At 36.8% G+C, this 21,845-nt stretch overlaps 2 protein-coding genes and 1 long non-coding RNA gene across 10 annotated transcripts in view; 2 read left to right on the forward strand and 1 right to left on the reverse strand.

Moving 5' to 3' along the window:
- The window catches only part of LOC117394629 (DNA endonuclease RBBP8-like), a 51,293-nt gene extending 38,000 nt beyond the window's left edge, over positions 1-13,293 (forward strand). For all 7 annotated transcript variants that reach the window (XM_033992992.3, XM_033992994.3, XM_059015797.1 and 4 more), the window contains 9 exons: positions 1,149-1,845; positions 2,499-2,622; positions 3,061-3,155; positions 3,496-3,607; positions 4,356-4,508; positions 4,746-4,815; positions 9,856-9,952; positions 10,904-11,045; positions 11,334-13,293. In XM_033992992.3, coding sequence (XP_033848883.3) covers positions 1,149-1,845; positions 2,499-2,622; positions 3,061-3,155; positions 3,496-3,607; positions 4,356-4,508; positions 4,746-4,815; positions 9,856-9,952; positions 10,904-11,045; positions 11,334-11,431 — 1,588 coding nt within the window. In that variant the 3' untranslated portion in view covers positions 11,432-13,293. The remainder of the gene's footprint in view (positions 1-1,148; positions 1,846-2,498; positions 2,623-3,060; positions 3,156-3,495; positions 3,608-4,355; positions 4,509-4,745; positions 4,816-9,855; positions 9,953-10,903; positions 11,046-11,333) is intronic.
- LOC117394631 (uncharacterized) lies at positions 79-20,472 on the reverse strand. Its single transcript, XR_009320011.1, has 4 exons — positions 20,339-20,472; positions 13,295-13,344; positions 11,319-11,402; positions 79-622 (listed from the first exon to the last, which is right to left on the reverse strand). It is a non-coding gene; the product is annotated as an uncharacterized LOC117394631 (long non-coding RNA).
- Positions 20,126-21,845, forward strand: part of LOC117394630 (CDK5 and ABL1 enzyme substrate 1-like) — a 49,553-nt gene continuing 47,833 nt past the window's right edge. The window contains exon 1 of one of the 2 annotated variants that reach the window (XM_033992995.3): positions 20,126-20,788. In XM_033992995.3, the coding sequence (XP_033848886.2) occupies positions 20,223-20,788 (566 nt within the window). In that variant the 5' untranslated portion in view covers positions 20,126-20,222. The remainder of the gene's footprint in view (positions 20,789-21,845) is intronic. The other variant, XM_033992997.3, reaches the window with a different exon arrangement.

Raw genomic sequence — 21,845 nt, forward strand, 5'->3', positions numbered from 1 at the left:
TGTGACCGGGTGTTACGTCACTTGCGTGGATAGCCGCTGTTTACAACACAGAGAGACAACTGGGAGGTGGATCTGAAACGCCGGCACAGGCGCGCAGGATTTATTAACACAAACAGAAATGAAAGTAAAGGTGGTCATGTGACGTTATCAGCCATGGTAACACACAGAGGACACATACAGCAAGCTGTACAAAAGGCAAAATAAAACACAGTACAAAAACTACAAATAAAAGGTGCCCCAGAGGGCGAGCTCTAGTCTTATAAACGAGGCGTCCCGCTCCAGGAACCGGCTACACTACGTAACCCTCGCTATACATCACATGGAATCACTATCCCCTAACTAACCTACTCATGAGCCGGTATTCATACAACGACTCCTGCTGCTTCATACGGCCTTGGCTGGGCATTGGCTTCACAAGCACTGCTTGCAGTCTCAGGGTTGCGTAGCTGTCGTTCCTGCAGCGCGGACCCTCTCCTCCTGAGTATACGCCGCTCCCCTCTGGCATGGCGTTACAGTCGCCTCGAACCATCTCCCGCGGATGCTTTTAAACTGACAGCCAATCACTTACTGCCCTTCCCCTCAACCAAGCCTAGCAGGCAGCAAGTCTCAATCGAGCGCCCGTCTGTAAAACAATAATTCAATTAAACAAATCAACTCCAAAACGACACACAATAAACCCAATTTCCCATACAAATTATACCAACACTAAATATACACGTGCAGGGCAATCACCCTGCTACACCACCTCTAGAGGGTGTTACGGTACCTGTCATGACCATGCCTTGTAGATGTTGGAAAAGGTGCCTTTTTTATGTTATTTGAAAAAAAGAAGGGAAAAATTACTTTACTGTCATTCAACCGCATATCTGGTTTAATTAGAAAAAAAAATTGAAATATATTGATAGTTAAAGAACTTTAGGTACTGTTCTTGCCATCAGAAGAACATTCATACACATTTCCAGTTCATAATAGCATGAATACTCTCCACAGCAGGCAATACCTGCTGTTAAATGTACCTTCTCCATAGCTGCTGTAACTACTGTCAATTAATTGGGCATTTCTTAAATGCTTAACTAAAAGTTTTTCTTTTTTCAAGTTAAATGTTCAAGTCAGTATATTATTCAACAGCATTTATTTATGCATTTCAGATTTACATGTGGATCTCTGAACAGCACACAAAATAGACACTGGCTATCACAACAAAGGACCTCTCCGGTGTTTGGAGGCTCTGTCGGTGCTCTTAAAAGTCCACCCAAATTGGACGAAAACAGATCTCCTTCTCTTTTTGGGCATCTGCAAATCGCCCCCCTCTTCAGTCGGGTCAGGTCCCAGACTGAGGACGTTGCTCGTATTTCACCCCTTAAAACTGGAACAGCCAATAACCAGTGTCCAGTAAAGAACAGAAACAAGCTTAGTCACTTTAAGGACAAAGAAAGAGTATCAAATCCAGCTCAGGAGCTTGTAGAGAGCGGTGAGGGATATCTGTCTTCAAAGCAGACTGGAAACTGCTGGGGGAAAAAGAAGAAAAGTGAAGCAGGCCAGGCCTCTGATAGAAACTCCACATTTTTGCTTAGTGAAGATAATCCACCAGACAATGCACTGGACAAGCCACTGGACTTGTCAGACAGACCAGTTCGTGGTCATTCACAGGAGAGGAGAGAAGGAAAGGGAGCTGTTAAAGACAGTTTAAAGCAGTCCACACTGTTTGACATGCTAAAATCATCAGGAAAGGCCTCCCCTCCACCCTTCCAAGATGAGAATCTAAAGAAAAAAGCTGAGCTGCCTAGTTTCCAAGTACCGGCAACCCCTCCTAGGAGCAAAGTGGATATGGGGCAGCTCATCAGGGTAGGTTTAATTAACCCTTCATTTATGGTTAGTGTCCCGGTTTTAGCAGGGTGTTGTTTCAATATTTGCAGAACTCTGACACAGTAGTTAACTTAAGAGGGTACATTAAGATAGTAGGATATATTTGTAATTGTACTAAGAGACTAACGTTAAACAGTTACGTTTGTTTATACCTAACCTGAAGAGCTTTGAATGCTTTGCAGAAAGAATTTACCCAACATGTGCCGAATTGTGTGTTGGTTGTCCACTGAGACCACCAAACTCATTTCACTTACTCATTAACCCTAACCTGAGACTGATTTGAATCCAGGCCTGACAGGCATAAGACCAGTGAGTTGGATCGCAGCTAATACCCTATGAGAACACCTTTAAATCATATACAAGGACTTTTTCCTGCTCTCAGGCTTTGTGCTGTGAGTTGCATTGTAGAGTGTTCCCTTGGCAAGGGGAATGTAGGGAATTGATACCAAGACGGGGATGGGTGGATATGACATTTATCTCCGATGCCGTCCTGTTATTGAGACCCCGTTAAAATGGTAAAGAGAAACTAAATCAAACAACCAAAAAAAAAAAAGGTACCAAAAATGTAACTACTAATGGTAAACTGACTATACATATGTAATGAATATTAATATTTATTTTAATGCTGTCAGACACCAGACGTCCAGGAGCCAGTCAGAAAGAAGAGCAGAGCGTCAACCAGAGACTCTGAACCTGCTTCTGTGCTTCAGCCTAACCCTTGTGCTGTTGCAAAGAGGAGTCCCTCAACAAAAGATGGTATGAGAAACAAAACCCACACGTCTGTCATTCCCCACCCCCCCCAAAATATACTCAACAGTATAACAAGGATATTTCAGTAAAATGCCCTTTATCTGATCATTCTGTGTAGAAATAATGTCATAGTAGATTTTTTTTTAAACCTGCCGCCCCTGATAATATACACGCTCAAAAGATTTTTTTTTAAATTGCTTCTGCAAATGTGTTAATCAAATTATATTAGTTGTCTTGTAAGCAGTTCACAGAGCAGGGCTTGTTTGGTCTGATGTGAAGACTTAAATTCATAAAGGGCCTAGAACTAAACTGGTCTATGTGCATTCAGTGTGGTTTTGTGAAATGGCCAAAGAATGGTTTAAACCTCAGACTCTGAAAAAAAAAATCTTACAACAAAATCTTTATTGGGATGCTTATTCACTGTTCCTTTCCTTTTTTTAAAAGGTAAAAATTTCAGCACAAATGATATGACATGGAGCCTGGATCCAGGGGCAGATCTTTCCCAATACCAAGTGGATGTTGCTGTAACAGATCCAAAGGTATTTGCAGACTGTATTATATTTAGTTCTGTAGTGTTTTCCTACATTTACATAGCTATCCTTGAACTCCCGCTGAAGTTGGTTCTCCCACATTGAAGAGGTTTGTTAATTATTGAATTATAATCATTAATGTTTATATGAACAATGTAGGTATGCAATTACAGCCAAATTCACAAGAAACATGGATGAAACCAAGTCAACAGTTTCAGGACTGCAATTAGCATTGCTACAACGGCATTTGCATTTTCTTCCACTGTACTCATCTGCATGAACAAGTACATGGACAGGTGTACATTGTGAGACTGAAGGTGGAAACCAGTTTACTCTCTCCTGTCTGCAGGGTGGGACACCCTCAAAGCCTGATGGAGAAACTGTAGACATGGACTGCACATTTGTGAATGACAGCATGCTGTTAAAAGTGAGAAAACAGAAGGATGAAAACACCATTCTTGGTAAAACATCTAACCAAACAAAATATTCTGAAAACTAACAGCTGAAATGACTATTTTTACAGTACTTCATGTTTAATGTTTGAATCACAGGGCAGTGTAAGTGCAAGTACAAAGGTACTGAGGCCATGTTTTTGAGGGAGAAAGTATTTTCTAATAACAATAATTCACTTGCTTCTAGCTGCAAGTAAGTTTTTCTTCTTGGTTTTATACTAATATGTTTTTTTTTATTGTTAAATAGGGGTCCACGGATGGAAATAAGACTCCTATTGAATGGCAGTCCAGTTCTATTCCTGGTTTTACTATGAATTTAATGAAAGACACCTGAGCTTCTTATCTATACACTGTGGCTGTAAACTACTATGCAATCGAAGTCTTAGTTCCATCCCTGGGGACTGTAATGTATGCCCCCAAAAAATGTACTATTTTTGTCTTTTTAAAACTATACAATCGTTTTTAAATTTTTTCCAGTATCCTTAATTGTATTGTTTATGGCTATGAGTAATCTGTACCACATAAGTATTCCTTGAAGATTTTATCCCTGAGACTTTTATTTTTTATTTGTTTTAAAAATGAATTGCTCAGAATTCAAATGGACCTGGCCAGTGCAAAAGTACTCCTCATGCTCTTTACAATCACCAAATTTAGTTTCCAAATGTTATTGATGGACACTGTTAAAACTACTGCATGTGGGAAATCATACAGCTTGACACACATTTGAGAAAACTAATTTGGCTTTTACTTTACACAGAGATAGGGCAGAAAGCAAACGACAGCTTAGCAGAAATCTTCGACCGAACAGCCTATGGAGAATACGAGTCCTGTCCACAAGATGACAGCGAACAGTCTGATCAGGAAGATTGCTCTTTAGATGAAGAAACAGAGGCAGATGACTCTATAAATAGTAAGCACTTTAGACGACTTTCTTTTTATTGTAAGAAAATTAAACTTTCAGCACATTTCTGGCACATAGGAATACAGTATACAGCTACAGTATTATCCTTATGTACTTATAAACCTGCACAATGCTAAGACAACTTTACCTTCTGTAAAGTTTACATCTGTAAAGAATTGTCATTTCGGCTCTTTTTGCCCTACAATTGGAGAACAGCAGTCATTCCTACTTATTTTTTTTGAACAGGGTATGAAGAAAAAACAGATGAGACAAAACATAAAGCTTTTGTGGAACCATATTCAAAAAAAGATGAAAGGTAAAAAAGCTAATATGTTTGAGAAATATGTTTTCATAACTTGCCAGCAATTTTCTCCAAGGATGGAACTGATCAGTATCAACGTAATTTAAAACAAATGCCAAGAATTTTTTAGTAGGGCAAGTATGAAGCGCTTTCTTTTATGCAGTCTTTTAGCATTTAGGGGTAGATGTACTGAAGTGCTGAGGCTGTCGCAATACTGGCAAACCAGTTGCAAACAAGTCTAGGGTGAAATGTACTAAACAAGCGCAATGCTGTTAGCGAGTTTAGGGAATGCTTTGCAGCAGCAGTTTCTTTGTGGTTCAGCCTTAGGTGAATATGCAATTATGGGCGTTCCTGCATAAATTTGCAAAAATGGGGTGGAGATGAGGGTTTTCGAATATTATAATGAGATGTTCTAAAGCTGCCGGCAATTGCGACACTTAGAATTGCATCAATTTGTTAAGAACTTTTGAAAGGATGTTTTAAACAGTCGCAGTTGTTGCTGGCATTTCCCAGTCCGCTTTTTCTTGTGTGTTGCCAGTTGTGCACAATGGATTTTTGAGGCAAACACCCAAATATCTATTTTTCCCTAAAAGCAGGGTGTAATTACAAGCCTTGAAAAATAATTTCTATGACATTTCTGGTTTCCCCAACGTGTTGGGAGCAATAGACTGCACACATGTGCGGCTAACCCCTCCAGTTCATTCTGAACATCTGTATAGGAATAGGAAACACCTATTCGATTAATGTCCAAGTTTATGATAATAATAATCAAACGCTAAAATCACTTTGTTTCAATTTTAAAATAATCTTTTATTTGCATTGTACACCAATGTGTACAATGCGACAGCATGGTTTATTTTGTGTTACCAGTAGCCTACAGGCTAAAGTGAAAAAGAAAATGAGCTACATATTCTAGAGATGTGCTTTTGGTAAATTTATTTATGAACGTTTAAATGCTTTGCAATGTCAGAGTTTAAACCATATATACACACACACACACACACACACTCTCTTTATATTACATTCTGATACAGACAGCCCTGGTTAGTATTTTCTAAGCAAATACACCCTAAATAAGCAAATAACGTTTTAACATCGCAAAGACTTAACTACAAAGTTCATTTAACAACAAAAAAACATGAACCTATTACATTTTTTTGTAGGTTTTGTTTTGATATAAGTAACTTTGTCCAAAATTTATATGGCTTAAAAAATAATAATAAATTAAAAAATAATAAATTAATTGGCTAGCTGTGGGAAAAGCTAGCCAATTAATTCTATTGGTTACGAAGAAACCCAGAAATGACTGCAAGAGAGCCTCTGGCAATGCACAGACTAATCTTTTAAATGTAAGGTATTATTAATGTTTTTTGCAAATCAGCAAACAAGTGATGCTGCTTTCATAATGCATGGACCTGACATTTAAATGCAGCAACCCAGTAAAGTTACCACAACCACAAACACCAGTCATTAAGGTATTGGTGGATTAGAAAAAAACGCAATGTGTACTGTAATTTTATAAAATTATTTTAAGTTAACTTTGGTCAAGCATGTACAGTACTTATTGGGATGTTTCTTTTGTTTAGTGTTGCTAACCTAGTTTACTATTCACCTTTTTTTTTTAGATTTAAACGCTATGTTAAACAAACTTTTTTTTTTAACTAGATTTGAACAGAGCGATATTAGTTATTTATTGGACATGCACAATCCATTGATTTGTGAAACTATTAAAACATGAAGATTGTCAAATATGTTTAATGATAGAAATTAAATGTGTATCTGTACAATATTGAGATTATCTGTACAATATTGTATTTAAAAATAAAATAGACTGTAAATGTTATGGCAATGTGTTTATGTATTAATTAATTAATGTATTTATTTTTCAGTGAGTAGTGCAGGGAAAGAATGTTGTCCTCCCAAAAAAAAATAAAAAAATAAAGCCATCAGAGTATGAAACCAGGATCACCCTGCTGCAGCAATGTTCCAGTTAGCAATCATGGGACACGATGTTAGATGAGGAAAAATAGCTGTAAAATGTTGTACTGTTTAAAAAAAATAAGTATATAATAGAAATAATCAAAAGAAAAAAACATTTTGTGTTTGCAGAATTTGATGGAGTCTACTATAAATATTGCATGCATTTTGGTAGAAAAACAGTACAAAATGCAGAGAAACTTGACAGGTTTTACATGTCCTTATAAAAATCTGGGGTTCAGCAGTTACAAAACTGAAATAACGTCAAGAAAAATCAGAATGCCACAAAGCAGCAGTAATAGTTGGCAATGATTTCATATCTTTGATGCAACAAACTAAAACACATGTACATCAGGATTTGGATTCTGTGTATAGAGTGAGTGGGGGAAAAAACAGGCAGAAGCTATTTTTATATCTGAGTAACTCCCAAGTATTGCTTATTATAGTTGTACTCTTAGTATGCTGCTTTACATTTACTAGCAAATGTGTTCCAAACTGCACTGAAAGGAACATTTCCTTAAAGTATGTCATACATTTGTTGAGGTGAGGTGGGGTCACAGGGAACCTTTTGTGTATCTTGAAGAATTTAGTGAACCAGTCAAGCTACAAGGCTAGATCCGCTCCTGTCAATCACTAATTGATTGATTGTGTTCACTTTTAAACAAAACCAAAATCCTACATGTTATATTCTACTTTTTTGTGTGTGTTTTCTGTGACAGGGAGGGGACAAGTAGATTTTTCAGAAGGACAAGTAGATTTTTCACACCCCTGGAGTATGTTGCAGCTCTCTTCTATTGACATATTTTCTCTTGGTACATACGGCCAAATGTATAATTTGCAAATTGTCGCAATGAAAATTCAATTTGTGGTATGTTTGTGCTGCGACTGGCCCATCTTCGGACATAAACCCCTCATGTTTTATCTTTAATATATATATATATATATATATATATATATATATATATATATATATATATATATACGTGCTCAAATTTGTTGGTACCCTTACAGCTCATTGAAATAATGCTTCATTCCTCCTGAAAAGTGATGAAATTAAAAGCTATTTTATCATGTATACTTGCATGCCTTTGGTATGTCATAGAATAAAGCAAAGAAGCTGTGAAAAGAGATGAATTATTGCTTATTCTACAAAGATATTCTAAAATGGCCTGGACACATTTGTTGGTACCCCTTAGAAAAGATAATAAATAATTGGATTATAGTGATATTTCAAACTAATTAGTTTCTTTAATTAGTATCACACATGTCTCCAATCTTGTAATCAGTCATTCAGCCTATTTAAATGGAGAAAAGTAGTCACTGTGCTGTTTGGTATCATTGTGTGCGCCACACTGAACATAGACCAGAGAAAGCAAAGGAGAGAGCTGTCTGAGGAGATCAGAAAGAAAATAATAGACAAGCATGGTAAAGGTAAAGGCTACAAGACCATCTCCAAGCAGCTTGATGTTCCTGTGACAACAGTTGCAAATATTATTAAGAAGTTTACGGTCCATGGAACTGTAGCCAACCTCCCTGGGCGCGGCCGCAAGAGGAAAATCGACCCCAGAGTGAACAGAAGGATAGTGCGAATGGTAGAAAAAGAACCAAGGATAACTGCCAAAGAGATACAAGCTGAACTCCAAGGTGAAGTTACGTCAGTTTCTGATCACACCATCCGTCGCTTTTTGAGCGAAAGTGGGCTCCATGGAAGAAGACCCAGGAGGACTCCACTTTTGAAAGAAAAACATAAAAAAGCCAGACTGGAATTTGCTAAAATGCATATTGACAAGCCACAATCCTTCTGGGAGAATGTCCTTTGGACAGATGAGTCAAAACTGGAGCTTTTTGGCAAGTCACATCAGCTCTATGTTCACAGACGAAAAAATGAAGCTTTCAAAGAAAAGAACACCATACCTACAGTGAAACATGGAGGAGGCTCGGTTATGTTTTGGGGCTGCTTTGCTGCGCCTGGCACAGGGTGCCTTGAATCTGTGCAGGGCACAATTAAATCTCAAGATTATCAAGGCATTCTGGAGCGAAACGTACTGCCCAGTGTCAGAAAGCTCTGTCTCAGTCGCAGGTCATGTGTCCTCCAACAGGATAATGACCCAAAACACACAGCTAAAAGCACCCAAGAATGGATAAGAACAAAACATTGGACTATTCTGAAGTGGCCTTCTATAAGTCCTGATCTGAATCCTATCGAACATCTATGGAAAGAGCTGAAACTTGCAGTCTGGAGAAGGCACCCATCAAACCTGAGACAGCTGGAGTAGTTTGCTCAGGAAGAGTGGGCCAAACTACCTGTTAACAGGTGCAGAAGTCTCATTGAGAGCTACAGAAAACATTTGATTGCAGTGATTGCCTCTAAAGGTTGTGCAACAAAATATTAGGTTAGCGGTCCCATCATTTTTGTCCATGCCATTTTCATTTGTTTTCTTATTTACAATATTATATTGAATAAAAAATCAAAAGCAAAGTCTGATTTCTATTAAATATGGAATAAACAATGGTGGATGCCAATTACTTTTGTCAGTTTCAAGTTATTTCAGAGAAAATTGTGCATTCTTCGTTTTTTGTGGAGGGGTACCAACAAATTTGAGCACGTCTGTGTGTGTGTGTGTGTATATATATATATATATATATATATATATATATATATATATATATATATATATATATATATATATATATATATATATATGCAGATATATATATATATATATATATATGCAGATATATATATATATATATGCAGATATATATATATATATATATATATGCAGATATATATATATATATATATATATATATATATATCTGCAGATATATATATATATATATATATATATATATGCAGATATATATATATATATATATATATGCAGATATATATATATATATATATATATATATGCAGATATATATATATATATATGCAGATATATATGCAGATATATAATATATATATATATATATACACATGCTTTTTAGAAATACTACTATCAGTATATGTGGTCAGCTGTATACAGTATCTGTCAAATGCACGTTCATTATGTCTGTTTTCTGTCTGTTTAGAAAGAACGCCTCCTTAAACTTTCCACACGTAGAAGTGGTGCGTAATAAAGAAGAGCGAAGGAAAATGCATGGGCACACATGTAAGGAGTGTGAAATTGTAAGTAAAAAAAAAAAAAAAAAATGCCTAAATGTCTGTATGCATGCATACACTAATTGGTAAAACCAACCGCCATGGTAAAATTTTTAAAAAAAAAGTGGATATTCAGACTATGCTTATGTGGACACCAGGTGGCACTGTTGGGAAGGTCCTTGTGTGTGGATCGATGGAAAAACCTGCATGTCATTTGTTGCAGCAAAAACTACAAGGATGGCACCTGATATAGAAAGCATGGCAGTATTTGTATATAAAACCATAACATTTCAGTAAAACTGAAAGGATTGCAAAACCGTTGTTTTACTAGTTTGTTTTTTGTTTTAATATCGTTATTATTGTTCTTATTTAATATATTATTATTATTATTATTATTATTATTATTATTATTATTATTATTATTATTATTTATTTCTTAGCAGACGCCCTTATCCAGGGCGACTTACAATCGTAAGCAAATACATTTCAAGCGTTACAATACAAGTAATACAATAAGAGCAAGAAATACAATAACTTTTGTTCAAGTAAAGTACAAGTTTGACAAACCACAATTCAATAATACAGCAGGTAATAGTGATAGTTACATCAGGATATGATTAAATAGTGATAGTTACATCAGGATGTGATTAAATACAAAGTACTACAGGTTAAAAACTTGGCAGATTACAGTATTCTGAAGTACAGGATTAAATGCAGTAAAATAGGGGCTGATAAGAGCAAAATAAAGCACATTTACATGAAGGGTGATAGTGTCCCAGGATACAAACAGAGGAGTTCTACAGGTGCTCTTTGAAGAGGTGAGTCTTAAGGAGGCGCCGGAATGTGGTCAGGGACTGGGCAGTCCTATATATCTGCAAGGGGAAATAACGCCCTGCACTAGATAACCTCAAAAACGGTGTTGTCGCTTAAACGTGGGTATAGCCCTGCCTATAACAATATGTAACACCCTATTGTTAGTATTATGCAGATCTCCCTGAAGAAGAGCGTCAGAAGAAACTCTCGGCCTGCTCGAGGCACAGATTCAAATACATTCCCCCCAGCACGCCTGAAAACTTCTGGGAAGTTGGATTTCCTTCCACACAGACCTGTGTGGACAGAGGTGGGGGGATTTTATGTTTCATAGTACCATTCCTCTGCCAGTACCAAAGGTTTTAACTAATTAGATGGGATCAGAAAAATCTGCCAAGCATAAACATGTAATTCAGGAAAAGCCAAAATTGTCTGTATTACTGTTCAGTCTTGCTCACTAAAATCCAATTATCATGCAGATAATTCAGTGTTGCTTGACACGCTGTACTAGGTCGGTCAGTGATAAGTAAGCATGTAAGTGATGTACATAAATGTGCTGTTGTACTTGCGACACTGAACTTACTCTCTTTTTCTTTAGGATATATAAAAGAAGAGATGACACCAGCCCAGCGCACAAGAAGACGGCGTCCATACAATGCAATATTTTCTGCAAAAGACAAAGAGCAGAAAACTTAAGAGATTACTTGAATGTTTGGACAAGGGAACGTGCACATAATTATTTGATTTCTGTCAGCTTAAGAAAATAACATTTTGTCAGTGTAAAACCTATATAAAGAAGTCACGGGACCACTGGGCATTTTCACAGTGCAATACCACTAGTCCGCACCCAGGCACACATGAGCGGCATGCACTATGCGACTGAATTCTTACAATAGTGTAGAAAAATGATTGAATGGTACAGTAGTCAGTACCACACCGTAGGCTACGTACTCGAATATGATTGACATATATGGCCAAAAGTTTTGCATCACCTAGTAGAATATTAAGATGCACACACAATTTTAAAAAAATAAATAAATAAACTATGAACAGAATTCCGAGATTATTTAACATCATGCAATCAAAGAAACTACAAAATGATATTGCAAAAGTCTACCGGAAACTACAATAGTAGTACAGTATTTCATGTTAGATTTCGAAATGTCACATTTTTACATTTTTGGAAAACTATAAAGCGATACTTAATTCAATATGTTAATGTAACATTCTTAATTCTATAGGGTGCGATGCAAAACTTTTGGCCATAGCTGTAATGCCCCCCACATATAATTTACTAAATAAAAACACTGGTTTGTTTATCAAAGTTGTATTTCTGTGATAACAGTATCAAATAGGCTACAGGAAGAATGCTTATCATGGGGCAATGTATAAAATACTGACCTACCTGTCCTTATATGAAATATGGGCGGGATCAAACACTTTAGGGTGCTTGGGCAACTCCGTAGACAAGTTTCATTCATGGTTTGCAGAAACAAAAATACAACTAATGCTATGCACTTGTCCTTGGGCTTTTGACTCCTCCAATAATGGAAAAAAATTTACTACAGTATGACTGACTGCATGTTTTGCATTGGTTCCGTGTTCTTGAATATAGTAAATATGAGTGTGCAAGAGCAAACTAATCAAAGGGTGCTCTGATAATCAATAACTATGTTCCTGCCTCCAGTGGTACTGGATTGGAGAGCATGCAAAGGTTACAATGAAACCAAAACAAACTCCTGACCTGTGTATGCCAAAGGGGCCACTTGGATTTTGCAGTTTTGCTCCTTTTAGAAGCATAGTTCTGAGGCAAGTCATCCCTGTTTATCATATGAGGTGAAGGTTTGGAGAAGCACATTTTCAGGCTTTGAATGCTGTCCTGACTGCCACAAAAGGGACTTCGTAATGCTAAGATTTGAAAGTAGGTTACAAACTAGTTTGTTTAATTTTTCTATTTAATGGTTAGTCTGCAAAGCCAATGTGATATACTGTCGCATCCTCAAGAGAAAGTGCAAAAATTGTGTTTGTAGGGCTTTTAAAACTGTGTCTCCTATTGTTTGTTTTACAGTTTACAGATTTTTTTCAGATATAAAGCTTGAAACACTCAATAATCTTCTGAAGTACTAAAAGAAAATATTTTTTTGGTATTAACTTTCAACAATATCTTATCTGCAGTGGCTACACAAACTGTAGCATTACACCTTATCAATAGTACTGGTACTCCTAAATTAAGAAATCATTAATTATTATTCAAACACTGTTTGCATGACAAACTGGTAAGTCTAATGTAATTTTACTCTTTCCAAATACTAAATTCAGATGTTAAGAGCTGTAATTATTATTATTATTATTATTGTTGTTATTTTTTACATGTAATTGTTAGAGATACTGTCGTAACAGAGTGCTATTATTTAATAGATTTATTTTGGCTACGTTTTGTATTGTAATACTGTAGTGCGAAAAAGGGTAAACTTTTGATTAAAATCTTTAAATATTTATAGTCACTGTTTTTTTTAATTCTGTTTTCTTAAAGATAAATAAAAGATATTTCACACTTACCTGGTGGACTTCATACATATTGATCAATCCTCTTCAAATTCTGTAAAAACCTGTTGCAGATAAAGAAATGATTGTTATCTAATAATCATGCAATTCTAAATACAATATCTTTTTGTATTTGTTTTTCATGTATTGCTTTAAAAAACATACTAAGGAAAAACCAAAGTAAGTAGAAAAACTAAATGCCTTCATCACTGTAAAGTAACCACTGATTCTTCTATCCAATCGAATGACACAAGTATCTTAATTTTTATCTGCATGTAAAACAAACTTTCTAAATGCAGGACATAGGCAGTAATGAGAAACAAATGCAAAACTGCTTGATGTTGTATAACTTGCATGTCCAGCACTACACCATCCAAACAAAAAAAAGTGGATTATGTTCAGTTAGTGTTCCGTGAACATTTTGTAACAGTACTGTATGTATGATGTAATCTTCAAATTTGATGCAACTAGTGAAACCTGCCTGTGAAGAACAAGAAATGTGGTTAAAAGCCCCCCCATTGTCTACTTTGGCACCACGCTGGAGGATATAAACAGAAATTCACTTTCATACTGTCGACAATAATTTAAGACTGAAATGATTCTTCGAGATTTCAAGAAAATGTTGCTAACTGTTAAGGCAGACGGCAGTCTGATTGCTTTGTGTGGCAATTTTACATTTTTCTGGATATGAATCCCCAAACGAAATATTTCCAAAAGAGTGCCTTCTTTTTCACATGGGTGTAGTTAACTATAGTTTAGTGTATAATTATTGTGATGCTGTTATACGTATTTGTTTTAATTTCCACTCACTAAGCTATACTGTTTCATTCTGTTTTCAAAATGCTGGGAAGAACAAAAGTTCATTCGGTTAAAGTTTAACAATCTAGACACAATTTCTTTAACTACATAAAAAAAAAAAAAAAAACAGTTACAGCCTACGCAGCGATTCATCAAGCTGTTAAACTTTCTTAATATGTTTTTTAATATTGGCAACAAATTGTTCAAACGTTAGGATGCTCTGAATCCAAGGGCATTGCTGCCACGAGGGGGCATACCTGTCTTAATTTTTCCAACCATCTGCTGTATTCACAGTTTTAGACGTTCATTTTAAAGCTGACCAACATTTCACAGCTGATTTAGAAGTACGGTTTAAATCTGCTTTCTAGCAATGCCACTGGGGTCCACTAGATGGCTTGGTACAATATATAGATGTACTGTATATGAAGCATACACCCTTATCCAGGGCGACTTGCAATTGTTAGAAAATATCACAGTACAGAATATCACATTACAGAATATTATATTACAGAATATCACATTACAGATAAGAGCAGTTATAAAGTACAATAAAATCAGTAGCAAATAAGATCAAATTCAAATAAGAGCAAAATAAAGAATACAGTAAATAATTACATTTAAGCACGAGTTTGACTAAGAGCAGTTAACTTATAGTAAAAATAATTGCTGATATGAGTAAAGTCCAGTAAGAGCACATAGTAAGTACGATAACTGGAAGAGAATTTCAAATAAGAGCAATTACAAAAAGAAAAAAAAAGTTTATACGGATACCTATAAAAGAGTAAAATCAAATACAAGATACAGAAAGTAGTTCTAATTAAGAGCAATTGTAAAATATGGCAAAGTATGGAGCAGTTCAGTGTAAGTACAAGCTGATGCAAGTACTGGTACAAATGGGTGTCATATAGTCCGGTATATTATTATTATTATTATTATTTATTTTTTAGCAGACGCCCTTATCCAGGGCGACTTACAATTGTTACAAGATACAACATTATCTTGATATCTCGACAATAGTCGAGAGTTGTGAGGTTTACAGATGCTGTCTGAACAGGTGTATTTTGAGGAGGCACCGGGAGGTGGTCAGGGACTGAGCAGTCCTGATATCCGTAGATAGGTCGTTCCACCACTGAGGGGCGAGGGTGGAGAAGCAGAGGGCTCTGGAAGTGGGGGAGGGGGGATGTAGGGAGAAATTATAGTCTGGAGATAGGAGGGAGCAGAAAGGTCAAGACAGCAATAGGCGTATATGGTTATATGGTGGAAAAATAAGATAAATTGCATTAAAAACTATGTAAAAAAACTGTAAGATATGACAAATTCAGTTTAAAAGATGGAAAAGACTGTGTACCTTTGGTTTTTACACACTTTTGACAGTAGAAACTATGTGTGCCTATTCGTCTGTTTCAAAGTTGTCATCTCCTTTTGTGCTTTTGGGTAGTAAGTACTGTAGGGGGGGGTTCTCAAGTGGTATTTTGGGTTCATCCCATTAATGTTCTGTTGGATTTTAATCTATTTACCTTCTGCACACAACAGGTATGATCCACTGATGTAACATTTTTTGATCAATTGATAGAAATGAATAACATCATGTGAGGGCCCTTAATGCACCAGAGAGCTTGATTCTTTCCTGATTTTAGTTGTGTTGTTCCAAGGGACCCAGTTACCAAGGGCAAGGTAAAAACTTGACATTCCTTAAGCAAGCAGATTTTAATTTGTTGCATTATTGGCATAAAACACTCTTTACAGTCACAAGACCCATTCAGGCTTAATTCTAGTGGCTGGTTTTAAGCCCACAGTAACCCGAGTCAGTTTGCCCTTACTGTTCTATAATACCATACACAGAATGTCAGAGGATTTGCCCTTTGTCAAAACTGTTCAATGCAATGTGAATTTCATTTTGATTGCATTCATCAGTGTGACAGTCCACTGTCAGCTTGTGTGTTGCATAGACAGTACAACCAAGTATGCAGTTTGGATTGCTGTTGTGTGGTAATTGTGTTGCTTTGCATGATTGAATAGAAATATGTATTTATTATCAACATTGTATGCACTGGGGTAACTCCCTGTATTTACTAGGTCCACTTTTGTATTTCCCGATTGCTTTACTTTCGACTGATGCCACAAATATATATATATATATATATATTTAACTGTAAGTGAATTATTTTTAGTGTTTAAGTGGGCCAGAGTTAATTTCTTTTAAACTAGAAATGGGGGAAGGGAGGATTTTAAAAGTCAATTTACCAAATGTAATTGAAGTCATTAAACCAAATCCCTCTCCTTGCTCTACAGTCAGGAAAAATAATTCAAGGGGTTTGCCTAAAAAATGTTACATGCATTCCCATCTCTTCAGTTCAAACCCCCTCTACTAACTTACGCATAGCTTTACTTAATATAAGGTCACTCTCAAGTAAAGCTTCTTTAGTTAATGATTTTGTTATAGACCACAACCTGGCTCAGGGTTGATGAAAATATTCCTCTGATTGAGGCGTCTCCTAATAATTATTCTTTTATTCAGAAAGCACGCCCTGTTGGGGGGAGGGGTGGACTTGCCAATATTTTTGGTACTGATTACAACTGTAAACAAGAAAGCGTTGACGAGCACTCTTCATTTGAATCTCTATCTTTACGGTTAAATGGTCATTTACCTGTTCTTATTGTAATTATTTACCGCCCACCAAAATACAACCACGATTTTTTATCAGAATTTGCTGATTTCCTGTCTACATTATCTGCAAAACGTGATAAAATTATTTTGCTTGGAGATTTTAATATTCATGTTGACATTGAATCCGATCCTAAGACTGTGGAATTGTTAAGGCTTTTAAATTATCTTGATTATAATCAGCATGTTACAGGACCTGCACACAATCATGGACATACCTTAGATTTGGTCATTTCTCGAGGCCTTGATATTCAACATTTGTTAACTGTAGATCTTACTGTCTCTGATCACTTTTGCATTCTTTTTGACGCTATACTGACTTTATCCAATAAGAGGGTGGCACGTACTATTAAAACTCGCAGAATAAATGTTTCAACACTAACAAGGTTTTCTGAAATAGTGAGACTATCACCACTCACCACTGCCCACTCTCTTCCTACTTAGTTGACAACTTTAACCACCTTTAACAAGTGTGTTTGATGTTGGGCCCCAGTTAAAACTCAAACAGCTCTTTCTAAAAAAAAAAAAAAAAAAACTGCACCTTGGGTTAATAGTGCCTTATACATAATGAAAAGGGAATGTCGCAAATCTGAATGTAGATGGAGGGCCACTAAGTTGCAAATTTACTATGATATTTGGAAAAAAACATCTGTTAAAATACAATGAAGCTTTGAGGACAGCCAGACGTTGCTACTTCTCAAATCTCATTGATGTTAATAAAAATAATCCCAAAGTACTCTTCTCAACAATTGACAGATAACTCCATCACCAGCTGCACTTCCCTATACTGAAGTTTCTCCTGCAAGGTGTGAGGAATTCCTTAAGTATTTTCAGAACAAAATTATTAATATTAGGGATCTAATTCCTCAAGATGGTTCTTATTTAAATGTGCCCCTTAGACTGACTGGACTCATTTTCTGTGATTACGCAGAATGATTTGAATACATTAGTAATGCTGATGAAATCCTCATCCTGTTCATTGGATCCAATTCTTACTCGATTCCTTAAAGATGTATTTAGTTTTTTGTGTAATGATATTCTTATTATAATAAATAGATCCGGCTGCCTTCAAAACTGCTTTGGTTAAGCCTTTACTCAAAAAATCTAACTTAGATTCTACTGACTTGAAGAATTTTAGACCCATTTCTAATTTGCTTTTCTTAGCTAAAGTTCTTGAAAAAGTAGTAGTCAAACAACTTAACATATATCTGGACAATAGCAACATCCTTGAAAGATTTCAGTCAGGGTTTCAATCTGCTCATAGTACAGAGACTGCCCTTGTCAAAGTGATGAACGACTTGCTGATGAGTGCTGACTCTAACTCCATATCCATTCTAGTTCTTTCAGACCTCAGTGCTGCATTTGATACTGTGGATCATGCTATTTTAATTGACTGTCTGAAAAGCTGGGTTGGCCTGACTGGAACTGTTGTCAACTGGTTTAAATCATATCTAACTAACAGACAGTATTTTGTTTCTTTAGGAATGGGCAGCAATGTGGAGTAGTGGTTAGGGCTCTGGACTCTTGACCGGAAGGTCGTGGGTTCAATCCCAGGTGGGGGACACCGCTGCTGTACCCTTGAGCAAGGTACTTTACTCCAGTAAAAAAAAAAAAAAAAAAAAAAAAAAAACTGTATAAATGGGTAATTGTATGTAAAAACAATGTGATATCTTGTAACAATTGTAAGTCGCCCTGGACAAGGGTGTCTGCTATGAAATAAATAATAATAATATCCAATATTACTTGTGGTTTCCCCCAGGGCTCTATTCTTGGTCCAATATTATTTTCTTTGTATATGCTGCCACTAGGGGAAATAATTTGTAAACATAGTATAAACTTTCACTGTTATGCCGATGATACGCAACTTTATATTTCTGTAAAACTTGGTGTCTCTACTGCTATTTCAGTCTTACTACAGTGTCTTGCTGACATCAAAAGTTGGATGTCTAAAAACTTTTTGCAATTAAACTCAGATAAGACGGAGGTCTTGGTGTTAGATTCTCAGGAACAACTACAGTTTGCAAACTCCCTAAAAAATGATTTGGGCAACCTGACCTCTAATATAAAACCTGATGTAAGAAACTTGGGGGTTATATTTGATTCTGTTTTGAGTTTTAAGGCACATATTCGAAAAATTATAAAAGTGTCTTTATCACCTACGTAACATTGCTAAAATTAGGTATTTTCTTTCTTTGGCTGATGCCGAGAAACTAATTCATACTTTTGTTTCAGTAAGACTTGATTATTGCAATGCTGTATTTGCTGGACTTCCTCATCACGCCTTATCATGTTTACAGCGTGTTTGAAATGCAGCAGCGAGGGTTCTGACTAGAACGAAAAAAACTGGCTCATATAACTCCTGTGTTGGCCTCATTGCACTGGCTTCCAATACATTTTAGAATTGATTTTAAAATCTTACTATTAACATATAAAGCACTATATGGCTTAGCACCAGAGTACCTAAGAGAGATTCTGTCTGCTTATAAACCTCTGTGCACTTTAAGGTCGGCTAACGCTGGACTTCTGTACCTCCCAATGGTAAAATTGTAAAGGAGAAGAGAAAGTGTGTTTTGTTTTAATGCTCCCAAGCTGTGGAACTCTTTGCCTTCCTCTATTAGAGATGCTGCTTCGGTCAGGATTTTTAAATCAAGATTAAAGACTCATTTTTATAGACCAGCTTTTTTTTTTTTTTTTAACCTAATCTAGATATAAAGTTATTTTCATCTGCTAACTTTGTATTTATTTGTTATTCTTATTTATTTTATTTTGTCCTATCTAGATATTTGCTATTTATTGTTATTATTAATATCATTGTATTTTGTTAATTGTGTGATTATACTGTTCTGTCTTGTTTCCTGATCATGATACATACTGCCTGTAAAGCGCTTTGAGGTACCATGGTATGAAAGGCGCTATATAAATTAAATAAATAAATAATAAAATTAATTAAAAATTGTAATGCATTTATTTTCTTTCTGATGTTTTAATCATTTCAAATCAGTCACGGTGTAATATATAAAACGGGCCTCGAGTTTTCATCTTTCATTATTTTGTTCCCACCTCACAGTGCAAGCTGATCTGAAACAGTGTTAAAACCGCTTCACATTATTTACGTTTATCCGACCCACTGTGCGTTCTATTCATGTTTTAAGCTCCGTATATGTTATCTCGCTACAGCATTCATGCAACACAGTTACTTTCCTAAGACGCTTTTGTCTGCCTAGACCCGATTTATGTAACTGCTTCAAGGTCACGTAGCAGTGAAAGAACTGCCCACGCTTTTCCTACATATGGCCGCGGTATGTGTTTTTGCTGCAATGTTTCAGTCCCCCACGTGATTCCCCACCCTCTCCCTGACACACACGAGAATAACTCGCTCCACTGTTATTGTGAGAGCGCTTCGTAGCGTTTGCAGGCAGGCAGTGCACATACAAATACTAGCACATTCCCATTGAAAAATCCATTGCGTTATCGCAGACCATGGCGGCTGCCACCAGCAGTAGCACAGCCACACTGCAGATAAAGCATTCCAACATCGACCACGCGAGAAAACGCATAGACCCCAGGAGGAGACAAGCAGCCCTTTCTTTCCTTACCAACATTTCTTTAGACGGCCGGCCAGTGCAGGATGACAGCGACAATCAGGGCGAAGATGCAGATGGGGCAATTGAAGCGAGGACTAGACAGAGCCTGGTTTCTGCAGAAAGGGGGATCAACCCTGCTGCCGCATCATCAGCGGCCCAAGCGTCTTCTGCAGCCAACCAGGCTCTGCTGTACAATTCGCGAACTGGCTTCGGGGTGAGCCCGCTTGCAGCCCCAATGTGTGCCGACCCGGAAAGAGACGTCTTTGCCAGCGGAGTGCACGGTCCTGGCCAGCCTGTGTTCAGCTCTCCATACCCTGCAGTAGCAGCAGCGGCGAGAGGGAGGCTGCAGTCATTCACTCAGGGAATCCTACCTGCCACTTTCTCCAGACAAGCATCCCAGAATTACTGCTGTCTGGAACCAGGGCAGATTGGCAACACTGCCTTTGAGCTACAGAGATCCAGGTAAGCTTTTCTTAATTCTAAGTACTGACTGTAATGTACTGTTTTGCACGAGGCAGTTTAATTTAGCCAAGGTAGCTTGGTGCATGTGGCAATTTAGTCAATCTAGAAACTTGCTTATGACGGGATTGATTGTAAGTAAAAACCAACAAGCTAACTTGATTTCACAAAAGTGCACCATACATTTATTATGAATTTCTGTCATGGTGCTGGTAAGTCAGATATATAGTGTGTCCCCGGTTATTTACAATATCGATTGTGTATTCGCTTTTTTACGGACGTACTTTTTTTGTAACTTCTCTGGCTGTTAATAACTGTAGCAAGGTCTGATTTTGCAACAGTAACTGACGCCAATTGCATAAAAGGATAACTGTTTTAACAGATGCCAGTTATACACCATAATAATATAAAGTGCCTGACTTGCAGTGGTGATATTACCTTATTATACTAATCGTATTTTATAAAAGGCGGATGCTGGATGATACTTAAATGTAGTACCTATCACTAGTGTCGAGAGCTGCGGGATGGGTAAACATGCATGTCTGGACAGTGCAGGCGCTAACAACAATAGTATTTTATTAAACTAAAGCATAATTAGTGTTGCCTGTAACTGTTAAAACCTAGTGGGGGCTTAAAATAACCACGGCAGTTTCCTTATTAGGCCTACATGTGAACTGGCAACAACAGTAAGTTAAATATATGTGGGTCGCCAACTCAGCCAGAAAAGGTCCATTTTGTTGCTCGACCATCTCTGATTTTGCTAGAAAAATTCACCTGGGTGAGTTCGGGCCCGCTGAGTTCAGAAATGTTAATTTTTTGTTTTGTTTTGTTTTAAGTTTCCCCTCCAAGTTTCCCCTTGACCTGGCAAGGGTCAACCTAAAGTGAAAAATTGACCCTGACAAGAAAAATCGCCCTGGGGTCAACTTAGGCCAGGGGTGGGCAATTCCGGTCTTGCAGGGCTGGTGTCCATCCTGGCTTTTGTTCCAACTTTGCCATAAATTACTTAATAGGACCAATTATTACCAATTATTGGTCTAATTAAGTCATTTAGAGCACAGCT

Source organism: Acipenser ruthenus, chromosome 3 (assembly GCF_902713425.1).
Source record: "Acipenser ruthenus chromosome 3, fAciRut3.2 maternal haplotype, whole genome shotgun sequence".
In the NCBI taxonomy this organism is placed as follows: Eukaryota; Metazoa; Chordata; class Actinopteri; order Acipenseriformes; family Acipenseridae; genus Acipenser; species Acipenser ruthenus.